Source organism: Morone saxatilis, unplaced genomic scaffold, assembly GCF_004916995.1.
Source record: "Morone saxatilis isolate NCDOM2014 unplaced genomic scaffold, NCSU_SB_2.0 Contig7, whole genome shotgun sequence".
Taxonomy (NCBI): Eukaryota; Metazoa; Chordata; class Actinopteri; family Moronidae; genus Morone; species Morone saxatilis.
In genome coordinates, this window is record NW_023340246.1 from 5,826,162 (window position 1) to 5,842,054 (window position 15,893).

General features: G+C 41.0%; 1 protein-coding gene across 2 annotated transcripts in view; it reads right to left on the minus strand.

Moving 5' to 3' along the window:
* The window catches only part of LOC118341124 (neurexin-3b), a 258,555-nt gene that overhangs the window by 200,933 nt on the left and 41,729 nt on the right, over positions 1-15,893 (minus strand). Inside the window, exons 4-6 of one of the 2 annotated variants that reach the window (XM_035679318.1) lie at positions 5,379-5,680; positions 3,849-3,893; positions 2,055-2,216 (exon numbers count right to left, since the gene is read on the minus strand). In XM_035679318.1, the coding sequence (XP_035535211.1) occupies positions 2,055-2,216; positions 3,849-3,893; positions 5,379-5,680 (509 nt within the window). Of the gene's footprint in view, positions 1-2,054; positions 2,217-3,848; positions 3,894-5,378; positions 5,681-15,893 lie in introns of those variants that run through there. The other variant, XM_035679319.1, reaches the window with a different exon arrangement.

Sequence of the window (15,893 nt, forward strand, 5' to 3'; positions counted from 1 at the left end):
AAGCTCAGCATATGTTACTATTTATTCATGGAGCTTCAGGCAACAACACAGGCATGGCTGGGTCAGTGCTGCAAATGTATGCACTGTGTAAGTGTCTGTGAGAGAAAAACGAAGTGTCATAGCAGCTGAATATCCCAGGGATGCAGTAGCCAATGTGGTAATGACTGGAAAAACAGCAGCCTGAGCGTCTCATTGGAAACATAAAACAATGCAGACAAGGTGACTTTCTCTTCACCCATCACCCAAACGTGGCTGCCTGTGTATGTGTGTGTGTAGTGGTCTGATGGAAGCTAACTTGGCTAAATGAAAGGCTTGTTGGAAGGTGCTCGACTGAGTTTGGCAGCACATCACTAGAGTTACTGGCTCTTGTCAAAATTGAGAAGGTTGTGATGGAAAGGAAACACAGCAAGGACGAGGGCCAGCCTGAGACACGGCTGCATATTTATGTCCCCATAGTAAACTTTAAAATATTATGAAGGCTGTTGAGAAGCCACACAAATAAAATATCAATCTGCATCTGCTGGGTTAAAGTAAACTTTCTGAATGCGTAAAAAAATATCTTCAAGGGATAAATCTGTATTACTATGGTTAAACTACAGAGTAGACATGTGCAAATACATTTCATAGTATGATTCTCTGGGCCAGTATGATCACAGTATACACTACTGTTTTGATTGTGAAATAAAATAAAACCCACTGTATATCGGTGCTGGTGAGGTTTAGTATTAGAGGTGGAAATTGCTAATTTCAAGCATTTTAGTTCATTTCAGTATGAAGATTCACAGTCACTGGCTATGTAGTTTGTCAAATTTCTTAACGCTAATTTAAGGTGTCAGGTGCAAGCTATTGATAAATGAAAAAGAAGGCCGATCATTGGTCAACATATGATCCATGTTCTAATCTTCCACCGGTTTCTTCACAGGATAAAAACATGGAGGATCTATTAATGTGCACAGTGTTAGATTTCCCCATTTCATATGATCTGTCTATTGTTGGTTGCAGCAGTAGCACAACATAAGTTTTCACCTGTGTTTTAATTTAGACACAGTGCGAGATCTCATCCTTATTGTCGTCAGTCACTATCATGGCTGCAGCTATTCGTGTTTTCAGCTTACGACACTCCAACAGCCACTGCCATGGCGTTTTATGCAGACCTAAGCTGTCAAGGACCAAAATCTAAGTGGTCCAAGTCTTAGTGCAGGTAGGTACAGTACAGAAGACCACACCACATGTATGATCAACCCATATATCAATGCCATTGTTCAAAATACTTTATAAACTGCAATATAAAATCATTCATTATCAGAGTTCCTCACTGCAGCCCCTACACAAAGACACTTAAAAAGACGCATAAAAACATAATGCCATTTCCGAGACCACTGCTAAAATCGATGTAGACTTTTTTTTTTACAGCTCTGAAGAGCCAGCAGTCCTCCCTTTATTATCATTACTTGCTGCAAAATAAGTAATGGTGAGCAAAATGTAAATAACAAGGTACTTAATACATTTTCTGGCTCTGCTCACAAGCACAAAGAGCCAGCAAATACATTATAAACGTCCCGAAACAACAACGCTTTTTCGGATTTCATCATCGGCAAATATTTCTTTCAGATTGCTGCCCGTTGGGAGACGTTTTAGCAGCACACTCAAGCTGATGCTGCAAATTACATGTGACAGAAGCAATTTTGGGAAATTTTCTTACACACAAACGGCAGTAAGTGTTATGAATTAGATTAAGCGAGGGAATATTGAAAGTCTGATACTTTCTCTGCCAACTCAGCAGCTTTAATTGATAATGCAATTTTATTTTCTTCTTCCTTCAAGGGAAAGTATGCTGATTATTATTTTTTTCCGTAAACTAAAACAGCTGCAATGGGTAGAGTAAATATCAAAGCATCTGTATGTGGCTGCACATTTATGCAGTGACAACAGCAGTCCTGAAACACTGACAAAAACGAAGGCAAATGCTGACATAATATCGGGAATTTAAAACCCACATTCTATACAAATCATGCACCTGTTCTCTATCTGTTATTCAATTGAGTGCCTCCTACCTCTTTGAGGCAGCCCATGAAATTGTTGCTAACTGGAGATCCAGGCAGGTCTGCAGTGCTGGGGCTCCCACCCACGTAGAAAAAATCATCGGAGCCCAGCATGGTGTAGTCTTCCTGGGTGTAGCCAGTAGTGGTGAGGATCCCATCAACCGAGATTGTCACCTGTTGAGGGGTAACACATAGCCAAAGCCAAGCCATTACACTCTGGAATTTGATCAGGTGCTGTGTATAAAACACACGTCCTTCCTTGGTCTGCATTCGGAATGAGCTATTTGACCTTTTCATTAGGTTCCACACTGTAGGTTGCTTTCTCATTTAACCTTTTTTACAGAATCGTTGAAGCGATTGTTTTGGACCAGACAGCGTTTGGATCTTGTTAATGGAATTTTTGCCGTAGGATTCACAGGACAGGTAAAGAAAATATGGCAGAGGCATATTTTCTTTATCTTTGATGGGGGTAAGAGAATGGATCGTAGGTTTGGTTTTGAAACTTCAGGTTGGGGGAGGGTTAGTACAATGTTCAAACCAAGGACAAATTGATCTCACTTGTCTTAGGTTTCGGGATTTATCTGGTAACTGCAGACACACACATATACAGTACACATGTATCTGAGCACGCACTGACACTCCCACACAGACGTGCTCACACACGCCTACTTTCGCACATACGTTCATTCTCACACCATCGGTCTCACATTCTCCTCTCTCTCTCAGACATCTATACCTATATATCCACGCACATGCAAAACAAAGGGAGGCTTTCCACACCACATCAATGTGCAAACCAAGGTCATCACTGTTAGAAGGCAAATTAAACACACTTAATTGGACATGTAAGGGAGTAAGTGGATCAATGACGCCATACAAAGCTGGAGCAGGCCACACGGGGTGCAGAGGCTCATGCACAATCAAGACCAGAGCCCATATTCAAACACATTCTCAGAATAGCTGATGCTGATCTCTGATCAGGTTTAGCTCAGGTGTCATGGTTGTATTTTCAGTGTCACTGGACCAGACCGATAATCCTCGATCAGCATGCTTATTCTTAGAAATGTTATGCATATGGGCCCAGGGGTAAGGGTGATCAAGGTTAGCCAAAACACACAAAAACCACTTTCACCAGCATGCCACAAAAACACACACAGGGAGGGCAGAGTGAGTGATAGGTGGAAGGTGAGTGAGTGAATTAGAGTGTTAGTGGTTATTTTGGGTGACAGGGTGGAGGTTGTATGAGTTTGGATGGTGAGGTCAATGAGGTGTGGGCATGCCATGCGCCATTGTGAGTTGGAAACAACTGTCAGAGCTCCCGCAATGAAGGTTAAGGGTTGCCACTTATTTGGTAGTTTCTCTTTTAGGGCTCGGTGTCGAGGTCACCATCTTTGGGATTGTGGTAAGCTTCTGTCAGTTCTGGACGACAGTCCTCACAAAAAATGGGGACTTTTTGTGTGAAAAAAATAAATAAAAAAGTACGTTGCCCTGACAAGGGCAAAGAAGTCAAATTTTCTTTTTACTTGTTGGAAATCTGCAGTAATGTGGAAGAAACAAAGAGAAAAAAGTAAAAGCCAAAGTGAAAAAAAAACAGGATGGGGGATTGTGGGGTAAAGAAGGAGGTTGTTGGCAGGTCAGGGAGGAAATTGAGAAGAAGCGAAGAAAGAATTGCCTGGTAATACAAACCCATCTCCTCATTTTTTGATAAGAGTGTCTAGGATGGAACTCAAAGAGAACGAATAAAAGAAGAGAGGGGGAGGGGACACACGGCAAACCCAAAAAAAAGACAATAAGAATGATATCTACCAGACAATGTAGTTTGTTTACCATAGCGTGTCCAATGCCTGATTGCTTTCCAGAAAAAGGGGAAGAAAGGAAATCAAAAGAATAGTGAACAAAAAAGGTTGTTAATAAGGATGGACAGAAAACAAAAACCAAAAGCAACGATGAAGAATTAGGATGTTAGTACATTAGTTGGTTAGATATAGGTTAGTAGTAAAAATGACTTTAATCATGGATGAGTTAGTGTTGCAGTGAAAAAACACTACATGATTTGTCAGAGATTTGCTGCAGTAATAAAGTGCCATCTTGCCATCCTAGCCAAATTTTCTACATCAAAGTCCTGCAAGAAAAAAACAGAGAGAAGTACTGTAAGACTTTTGGATAAAAATTTGTGTAGGATGGCTTAAACCCCAACAAAACTTGTAGTGTCTTTTTCACCCCTAGTCTAACAAAGTGTGCCTTTCAAAGAGGAAAGTAAATGATTGTGAAAGAAAGACAGATCTGTAAAAAGAAAGACAGAAGAAAGAAGGCAAGCAGCCCTTAGCTCTTAGCTTCTAACCTCCAAAACTGTGTGTTATCCTGTTGGGATTTTCAGCTATAACTATATACTAACCTGTGGGCCAAAAGCTTACTGTCAGGGAGGGTCAGGAAATCGGCACTTACTTGTTGTGCTGCTCAGAGAGCAACACTAAATGCTGCCTCACCTTGCAGACACACTAAAGGTCGACCAAGACAATGAACAACTCCACACTTTGCAGCTAGCTCTACCTCCAACAGTCGTGGAACTCATTATTTTGGTACTCCCTTTCTACAGGCTCCTGTAGATTCATACTAGCTCCCCCCAACAGCAACACAAGCTCATTTTAAAATCACATTAAGAAAACGGTAAACAATATCTGTCAAGTAAATTCTGCTGATGCACAACAGATGCACATCTTTGATGGAAATGTATTTCTATCTTTAAAAAGCATCATGATCATCTGAGCTATAAATACTGCATTAATGGATGGCTCAAAGGCAAACACTCTCTGCTTGGCTCTAAAGTGAAAGTCTATATTCTACACAAGCATAAAAACAGTTTCTGAAAGCAAGGAGATAGCGACAGCGCCTGACGGAAGTGTCAGCTTAGGGGAGTGTGAAGGAAAATAGAATTATCAGATAACTTTAATTTGAGGACAGAGGGAACTCAAGTTCAATAAACCGATAAACAGGAGAGAAGAAAATACCTAGTGCAAATTTTACCTCGACTAAGCTGTCAATCACATGCAAAAGAACTGCTTATCCCTAACTTAATTTTGTAGAAGTGAAATTCAACAATGACATTAAAGTAAAATAATTCATGTTACTGTAAAGACCACCAAAAGTATAATGACATTTATCTCAATAATGAGTCTGAACTGTGGCAATGGAATGACAACCAATCAGAACAAGGTGACATTCTTAACGCCAGCTCTCTCTCAAAGCTCTCGGAAGCAGCTAATCTAAAGCCAAATAAAGGAGAAAAAAAAATCAACCTGTCTCCAAACTCGGTCCATCACTGCTACCCCCGATTACCTGTCTCAGGTTGCGTGTCACTTTGATGTCGTGCCAGGCGTTGTCATTGAATTTTCCATTGACTGGCTCGACAATGGCCTCAAAGGCCCCGGAACCCAGATTGATGACGAGGGAGACGGCCCCATCTTTTAGCGCCAGGTTGACATAGTCTGCGGACTTCCCAGTGTGAAGGAGTAGACCGTTGCGCTGCCAGGTCTTGAAGGACAGCGTGATCTCGTCGCTGCTGCTCTGGATGGGGTTCTGCGACAGGTCGTAGCAGAAGTACTCGGAGCCGCGGAAGGTGGCCACATTCTCCTCCCTCGCTGAAAGGACAAGAGGGAAGCAAAAAATGTTACTTTTGAATTGATATACCTTTCACGACAGCCAGGGATACATTTTCAGTGCTGGTCGTTGCTTGCTATGATTCACCATGTGTTTGTCCTCATGGGTTTTTATGAGCCATGACGACTACAGCCAAACAGTCATTATCACATTCATCCTTGCATTTATTGCGAAATGTTTAATACATGAAACAAGCCTAGCATCCGTGTTGGTGCTTGCATCAATCATGAAGCAGCCTCAGTAAATATGAGAACTACTGTATGCTGCAGAGAAGGTTATATCAAGCAAACACACACACACACACACAATGCACCGCTCACCATAATTACAGCTATGATAATCCCATCATTCAGTCCAGATCATAAAATCCTATCTGTACGGCCGTGGGTTTAGGTTTCACATACAGCCTCTAGACAGACAGACTACTTATGATGGAACACTATTCCCCACTAATGGTGCGCATAAATCAAACTTAGCCTGATTTTACAGTTTTATATCACTCCCCTGTTGCAAAGTGACTTCCTGAGCCCATTTTTTAGATCGACACTGAGAGTAAGGTGAGACAGCTCCAGACAGAAAGTGAGGGGAGCTCAAGGATAGATGAAAAGAGTGAGCGAGCAAAAATAAAATTGCTGGGCTGAGAGAAAGAGAAGACTACAAGAAAGAAAGACCGGAGGAGTAGTGTATCCTTATGATCTGTGATGAAATAATCGAGACTTCTGCTGCTTCTTAAAAAGTAGTTTGACACACTCTGGTCAGCTTGGGGTCTGGGTGAATCTATTAGAGACAAGGTCAGACTCACCGTCAATTATTTACACAGTGTGTTAAGTTGGACATGGTACCGACTAAAAGATTCCTCCTCCAAGAACACCTTTTAAGGCAGCACCTTTTAGAAATTGCAAAAAGCCCCGCTTACATACCAAGCCATCTAACTGCTGTGGCACTTGGTAACAGTAACTATGTCATTACCTGCCAACAATACCATTTTCAATGTGTCATTTCATTTCCTCTGCGTCCTGCCTTTTTCTTTTTTTGAACTCACAGAAAAGTCACGAGGGCCACGAGTGAAAGGAGAAAAAGCCTCCATAAAAGACAACGAAAGAGCAATGAGAAAGAAAAGCACACGGGCTGCAGGCTGTGAAGCTGCAGTTTGTTGTTTTGGATCAGGCTATATGTAAACATGAGGGAGCAATGTTGTGGAGCTGGCAGAAAGATACAGAAAGAGGGGAAAAAATAAGAATATTGAGAGGGAAACAAAAGGAAAGTGGAGTGGGGCTGAGGGATGATGGCGCTGATTCCGGTCATGGAGAAATTCTCCCCTCGGCGCCAAACTCGTGTCTCTGCGCAAAACAGAAACAGAGGAAATAGTATGGGAGGCAACAAAGGCCCTGTAAAAGCCCTCATCCATGTGCCAGGGGAATAAATAGAAACCCATTATTACCACTGAGACAGCGCAACACTGAAAGGCAGCAGAATATACATTGGAGAATCAAAACAACCCTACATCTCAAGTGATTTCATGCATCTAATCTAAGAAATTGCATGGGAATTCTCTGCACTGCACTAGATTTTATATCCATATAATACTGTGCCTGTGCAACTGTCTAGGACATCAAATGCAAAAACAGTTAATGGCATGTCCATCCAATTAATGCTGCCAATGTGACTTTCATCGTAGCTTTTTTTTAAATCACCCAATGACAAACACTTTCAGATTATTAATAATATATTGATTTATATATCTACTCAGTGGTTACATTGTCATCACTATAAAAGGGGTCTCTAGCTCCTTGCTCCAATTGGCTTTATTGTACATCTGGACAAGTATGGGCCGAAACTCTCTGGGGTCCCCAAACCAGAAAGTCCTTGAAACAGTTGGCACTATAACCCTGTGGAAATTTTAGACTCTACACTGACACTGGTGGGCCCTCTGTCACATCTTGCCTGGAGGGCCCTTGCATATGCCTGGGGGCAAATGACACGCAACTATGGTTAGATGGCTGACTTTGCAAGACTGGTTCTGCTTTATAATTTTCATATTCTTTTACTTTTCTCAAGCAATTATACAAATGACTTCTTTGAAGACATTTAAAAAGGCTTAGTGAAACACAAACACTCTCTAATTCAACACTGCATATATGGTGAGCAACTTAGATAAAGGTGAGTCAGGCTTATGATTTAAAACTCTAAAAAGCCAAGAAGGAAGTACCCTCTGTTTTCTACATCTTAGCTTTCTATGTAGACATACAGCATGGTAATCCATCAGATCCACTCAAGACACCTAATCTTCTGCGCTCTCACCTGACCCAAGGTGGAAAGGTTATTGTCATGGCAACTCCCCTCATCTATCCAGCATACTCTAATTAGGTTGTCAAGATAAGGTTAAGACAGGCTTACACTATTTAAAGAGATTCCTGGTCACATTATTATTACAGATGCTAACAGACCAAATACAGCCACTAGTGGTTGTTTGGCGCCATTAGCGCCATCATCACGTCAACATTTTAATTTGCCAAATATTTTCGTTTATCCCCAAATACCATACAATTGAATACAAAACTAATGATATTCCCATCACCCTCAGCTGTACTTTGTTTTGAGTGCTAACTAGCAAATTCTAATCCTAAAATGCAAACACAAAAATTATACCATGATGATAATATGATGATATGCCAAACATCATCTGTCAGCATTGTCATCCTGAACATGTAAGCTCAAAGTGCTAAAGCACTAGCTTGGTCATGTTCTGATATGACTCTGTCTTTGCACATCTGTATTAAACTGCAAACTCTGAGTATAAGAAGAAATGTCACACTTGGTTCTTTTCGACTGAAAGGCCTTAAACTTTGAAAAGTATGTCTAATTATTTATTAGGGCTGCACCCAAAAAGTCCATGACCCTGAGTCAACTGGCACAGAGCAATGCAGGCGGTAAGCTTTACAAACTCAGTCTCAAAAACACCACAAACCACAAACCTGACTGTGATGGAAGTGGTGAAGACGAAGAACAATAGTTAACGGAGGGCTGCATGACACTCGACAGCTGGGCACTGTAAGTAAATTCAAACCACTCTGAACCAGACTGTGGTACAACTTATTTTACGGCTGTCTACTGTGATTGATTTTTTCGTCTGACAGCACGATCAGCAGCCCGGCAAGAGAGACGCCCCATGGTACGCTGGGACGGTATAACTGAACTGCAAGCAGGACTCACTTTTACTTTCTCTGACTGTGTGAAAATCTGATGTTTTAACAACACAGATGACGAAGAAAGGCATTAAAACATGAGGTAAGCTAAGGCTAGGAAGACTCGTAGCCACGTTTTCACTGCATGAACTGCTGATTTAAAAGTTTAGAGTTAGATATAGGAGTTGTGCTGAATTGCAAAAAAAGGAACGAATACTCAAATCTTTGTATTGAACAAACTCCAAGTCGACTGACAAAATTCCAAGTCGGGTACAGCCCTATTATTTATTATATATCATATTTTACCACAAAATACTAATACTTAGGTAAAAGTTTGCGAGTCTACATACGTTGACCCCATATGTTGAATAATTATAATGATGTAATTACAAAGTTGCTGTGGAGTTGTAAAGACTATCAATATAACATTGTTGCAATGAATAATAGAGAGAGCAAATTGATATAATGTAATATTTGTGCACCTCAGCAATATTAAACCCATGGTAAGTGTATACGGATCCATAAAAAACAGGGGAAATGTATTGCCTGTTGAGACATGTTCTGCACAGATCTGTGGCTTTCAAATCGATCATATAGCAGGGTCATTTTCCCTTATTTTCGCCATGGTCATCAATATTCCATTTGCGTGCTGCCAGGCCTTTGCACTGGGGGCTGGGGTTCGATTTCAAAATCCACTGGAAGCAATTAGCTCCTTCATTACCATCTCCCATTCTCTTCCGCTCCCCCCTCGCCATACACACCCATGCTGCCTGAGCTCACTCTCTAGTCTGACCCCAAGGGCCTTGGAGCAGAGACCGCTGTCGCCTTACAGAGCTCCGGCTCACAACCTTCAACCTTCTTAAGATCAAACTGTTTCTATTCACTGTGGGAGGCAGAAGACTTAACATAGGTAAAGGGAAATCAGATGCGTTTAATCATAGGATTAGGGACAGGAGACACTGTGATTATTGTGGCAAAATACTGACTTTAGCTGGAGATGCTACAGCTGTGAGGCTGCCAAGCCCATAAGCTTCACTGCACACCGAAGCTAGCCGGGCAACTAATACTAGTGCTAGTCCCAAGGAGACTTTTCTCTGTTGAAGTGAACTCAATCTGTGTTGACACCAAACACATCAAATGCATGTTTGCGCTACATTTGCAGATAAACAAGCCTGAAGTTCCAGACCTAAACATAGAAAGCCAAGTTCTGCCTTTGGCTATAGATGTTTTGTGACACCCCGGGGAACCGAAGTCATTCAAGGTTGTGTTGTGTGATTCCACACAATGCATTTAACAAAACTCTGAAACACTTCACACCCTTTGTCTGTCATTTCATCCTCAAAATGTGAGAAATTAAAATGATTTGATAATAATAATAATAATAATAATAATAATAATAATAATAATACATTTATAATAATAAAGCAAAAACATGAGGCTAACACTAGCCATGCAACTGTGCAGCTTAAAGCTCAATGGTGAGCCACCACGTGTCAGATAAATTTGGAGCATCATGGGTGATGTCTCTCTTCAAAGGCAGGCGGCACTGTCAGAGAGGCTTATGTTGGAAGGAAATTTGGTAGAATAAATTGCATGGTAATATCTAACTGCCCAATTAATACCAATGTACTGCAGAAACAATTAACTTCAACCCAGGGTACAAAAGTACTGACGTTAGCAGCCAGAAAGTCTATGTAAGGTTTCCCAGGGATTTACTTTCCAGTCAAAAACAAATAACTGTGCTGAATGTGTTCACTTCATGACAAATTTCAAGATGTCACATGACATATCTAAGAGGTTGAAGTGAATTGTCACCCTGACACGTAACCTTGTGAAGCCACGGTGGACGACCTGTCTGAGACTGCCATTGGCACGCACAGACTGAGGGAAGAGTGACAAAGAGAGAGACAAAGAGAGAGATAAGCATAAACAGAAGTGACAGGGAGGAAGCAAAAGAGTCTAGAACAAAAGGAAGCAAGAGATGGAAGCAGTGACAGCGAGGGAAAAAGGAAAGAAAAAAACAGAAAGAGTTTGGGAGACGACGTGGCGGCTAGAGCCAGGACAGGAGAATGAGAGCGGCAGATGGAAGGAAGAGAGACAGAGGCACTTCCAATGGCTCTCTAGAGAAGTGAGGTGACACTGTGTGTTAAGACCAGCAGCGAAGACCTGTCCCCTGTGATTCCAGCATTGATAAACCTTATTACTGCACCTGATAACACAGCACACCAACCTAATCCCACTCTCTCTTTCCTCCCCTCAAAGCTCACAAATACCACCACAAATCCAACACTTTATACTTTACACTCAAAGGATTTCTGCAAATTCCCCAATGAAAAGGTTTTTAAATTAGTATCTAAGAATTGTGATTCTTAAAGATTCTTGAACGACCTCCTGCTGAAAAAAACATTTCAGTACATTCTCATTTTACTGCAATATTTACAAAGTGTTTAAATAAAATAAATTCTTCTCAACTTCAAAATGTTCAAGCAATAGAAACTACTGCAGGGAGAAAGGAGGCAAACGTAGAAGAATGCAGCATCTTGACTGCGACAGAGTATGACTCATTATGGTAGACAGGCTAGGAATGTCCATGGAGGGGAAGCAGGGTGGTCAGCTTCAACACTAATGAGACACACTTAGACTACAAAACTGTGATTATCCTCAGTGGACTGGTAATTTTATTAATAGTCTAGCACAGAGCAGGTCAAGTGGTTGACTTTGTGTTCCAGTCCTCTTACTGGCTTACTGTGCTTAGGCCAACTCCCAGTGAACTTGTTGAAAAAACACAGGGCGGATCGGGGTCATGTCTATGTTTTTATCCGCTGAATTTGTGCGGCTCTGGGGACTGCGAAGTTGTCCATCAGTCCAACAGTCAGTACTAAGTGAAATATTTCAACCACTCACCACCACTTTGTCTTTTGATCACCTTTCCTTGAGCTTTGAGCCCAAACAATGGACTTTCAAGAATCAGATGGATACTACCAGACCAGCACCAAGCAGAATACAACTAGTTGATGAACATACTGGAACATTTAGCAGCTAAAGAGATAGCAAATATTGTCTCTGTTTTTTGTCTTCACCAACATCCAAAACAGAGGGCGAATATTGGACTTGCATTCATTGGGTGCCGACTCGGAATTAATGCTAATGTTCTTCCTCTATGTCTGCTGGATGTAATGTGTTTTTAGCTTATTGTTATTCATTATTTTAGCTAAACCTCAAGGTTAGCCAAACGTATTAAGGAGAAACCAAAGGCAAACACTAAAATGATTGTTCGGATATTTATTTTGGTACTGCTGTGTTGCTGCTTGGTTTAGTTTGTTATACATTATTTTCAGTGTAATATCCTGTTTTTGTGCTGTTGGGAAGGGTTTGGGGAAGTGGGGTTAGAGACATTGTTCGTCCTTGTCATTTGTACTGATAAAAGAAAACTAATAAACAGTGTTTATTAAAAGAAAATCTACAAATCTGTGTTCAGATTTGCAAATATGCAGACAAATCTGTAAATGCGTATTTAGATCTGTAAATGTGCGGACAAATCTGTAAATGCAGACATATATATTAATGACAGATTATTTGCTCTAAGAGCTGGAAATACAGACAATTTATCGGCCACAACTCAGGCAGGACTCTCAATTGACTTTTGCTAGATTTCTTTGCTCTGCGAACAACATACAGCTCTTAACAAAACAGCAGAAAGCAGCCTGCATTTTAACGTAAACACTACACCTTGAGTAAGAAATAATTTTTCCGAAGTTAATCTGAAAATGGTTGGAAAACTTTGGACAGGTAAATGTCATTTTCAAATGTATCTGCATTAGTGTGGACATGGCCCACGGCTCCCTGCTGGCTACAACAAGATAGTCACCTTCTGTGTGTGTTTTAGCATTCAGTTTGTGTATGTGTGTATGTATGTGTGTCACTGAAGCTCCTTATTGGCTGCTGATGGTCGTGTCTCCATGGAGTGAGTGATGAGGTTTGGAGTGACAACAGGGGGGGATGGTGTGAATGGCGGGAGTGAACGATGGAGGGATGGAGGGTGTCTGAAGAATGGGGGCAGGCGCCTGAGGTCCAATCCCATCAACTGAGGCAATTGTGCGAAGCGAATACTGGAGCGGGGAGGTGGGGGTTGAGGATGAGTTTGCAGAGGAGAGAGAGAGAAAGTAAGACAGAGATGCAGTGACTGGACTCCTATTACTAATACCTGACAATTAAGAGTAGAAGAGATGTTTGGAAACACAGAGGAGAGGGAGGGGCTGAAGGAGCTCTCAGACCAATATTCTCAATGCAAGTTAGACAGCATATGAAGATGCTTTCCTTTAATATCACTACCACAAGCATACCATACACTTTTGAATCATTTCCCACCTGCCCAGGCATCCAGTGGTTTTAATTTATTTCGGTACAGCAGGAAATATTATCCTTTTTTTGCAACAATAATAGGACTACAACTACATAAAAAGTAACCTTTAAAAATGTGAGCTGCGATGAAACGTATTGCAGTTTTTAATCAATTGATAAAAACTGAATGATAATGTAAACGAAGAATGAAGGACAGATCAAATTCTTTTAATGCTTATTCAATAACCTGCACGAACTGGGTACCTCTGCAGCCCAAAGTTGTTTTTTTGAAACAAAACTCAAAATGACAAAAATTTGGCTAAAACTACATTTTAATCAAAACCCTAGTGCCAAAATGAACACTGCTTGAGATGTGATGTAATCCATCACTGTGTGCATCTGAGGCCAGACTTATGTCCATGAAAACGCCAACCGTTCCATTTGCTATTGCAATCTGCATGTAATTAGCATCTGATTTACAAAGGCAGGCGCTAATTATGCAATCAGTGACTGGGGCTGCCGTCTACATGTATTCTTTGAGTGAAGCAGAGCTCAAAAGATGCAGTTTAGTGATGGGATTTGTCAAAGAAAAGAAAGGAACTCAAAATGTGATGTAAGGTGAGGTAGAGAACTTGCCTTGAAATAGGAATTTATAAAGCTCTTTACAAGTTGTCTCCTATTCACCAATTCGCACTCACACACCTATGGAAGCGAGCAACGGTGCCTGACCGTCTGGAGCAATTTGGGGTTCAGTGTCTTACCCAAGGACATTTCAACATGTGGAAGGAGGAGCTGAGGGATCAGTGGACAACCCGCCCTACCTACTGAGCCTCCTGAGCCACAGTCGCCCTTGGAAATTGCGGGAAACCTGGATAAAACAAGCAGAACACGCATTCAACCCCATTTATCATATCTGCTCTCATTATTTGTCTGGCTTAGTGTCTGCTTCCCTCTGCCTTATCTGAGATTTAAGGGTCACTTAAGAAATGATCAAGTTCATATTATTTATTCAAGTAATTTAGATTGCTTAGCAACAGGGACTAGATGGTCAAGCATCATGATTGAAACACTGAAAAACTTGTTTCATAGCTGCCTATGGAAAGACAAAAGTCAGGCTCCATCAGTACTTCAGGAAAAAGAAAGATCTGAGGCATGTCCACGGCAAATGTGCATTAGGCCTATAATCAGCTTGAGGAAACATCCTGACAGCTCCAGCTTTTTAACGTTTTGATGACATCATTGATTCTTTCATTGTCTGGTTTTTAACTCTCAGCGTGCGTTTATGCTGTCACATATTGACTAAATTACTGTACACTACAGGCACAGCATTCATGAATCCTTGAGTGGTTTCCTTTTTTAAATGGCCGTAACTGTGGATTACAACATTATGGAGTCATCCGTGGTCTGTATTATTTCCGTCAACAATCAAACGATCTTTGACAGCGTGTCTCCTGAATGCCGACTATTGCATCAGCCTGACAGCTGCCATCCTGAGCCAAAATGGGAAGTGACGGCGGTGAGCATTGTATCGGTTTCACATTCTCCACCATTCTGCAGAAAAGCTCCTTGATAGACTTGCATCACTCTGCATCTGTGTGGGTTTGTGAGCTATTTGTTTTCATCTGTCTGCCTGACACACGATATGTTTTACCATAAAATGTGCTATTCTGTTTGTGTTTAAAATCACTTAATTACTTTAAGCTACAGAGAATGGATTTATTTGTATTTTGTATTAGACTACCTACGTAATTTGCTGTGAGCATTCACTGAATAGTAAACAACCTGTCAATAATGTGAATGTTTGCATGTGTGTGCAAGTATGCGTGTATAAATGTGCGTCTTTGTGCAATTGTGTGCATGTTATGCTACAGTGTTTGTATTTGAGCAGAAGCTTGCTCTATGGAATAGGGTTGCAAGCAGGCGGGGCCTTCCCTGGAGCCTGTCAATCATCCAGAGTGGCGTTGCCTTATTGGCTATTATCTCTCCTGTCAGAAGCCCGGCCGAGCCTCCACCTCACCCCATCAGTCTCTGTCAGTTCACATGCTGCCTGTGGATAGAGCCATGAAGCATGAAGCTGCATGCTACTGTTATCATTACTTTTAGTGACATATGCTGTTTCAGCCCAAGACTCCATCAACAAATGTCACCTCTTATTCTGGGACTTGTAAAATAAAAAAACTCAGTCTAATTTGTTTACTGAGAGGGCTACTTACGTTAAATGGTATTTCATGTTTTTTTCAAACTCTAGCTGGTTTTCTAGAACTGATGTGTCTAATACTTTATCAACTATTGGGCTTAACGTAGCTTCAGTAATCTCTAACTGCTCTGCACCCACACGTAGGAGCAGCAACTGCAAAAAAGCAATTAACACATCCTTTTAACACAGTAAAATAACACTGCATTAGCACATACAGAATCTTTAAATGGCTGTAACTGAATAATTGGCACTTTTTCCATTATATACTTGAAGCATAGATTTTTGGCAGTTGCACATAGCATATTCAATTTGATGATTCTTCCTTCACGGTTGCTCTGATTTCTTAAGTAGGACTGACTGTGTAGAGTTTAGTTATTCATTTAAATACCATTCTCTTTTTGTTTTGCTTTGTTTATTTCCTGGTATGTTTATTGCTTATGTTGACACAGTTTCTAAATGTGTAACGCCACA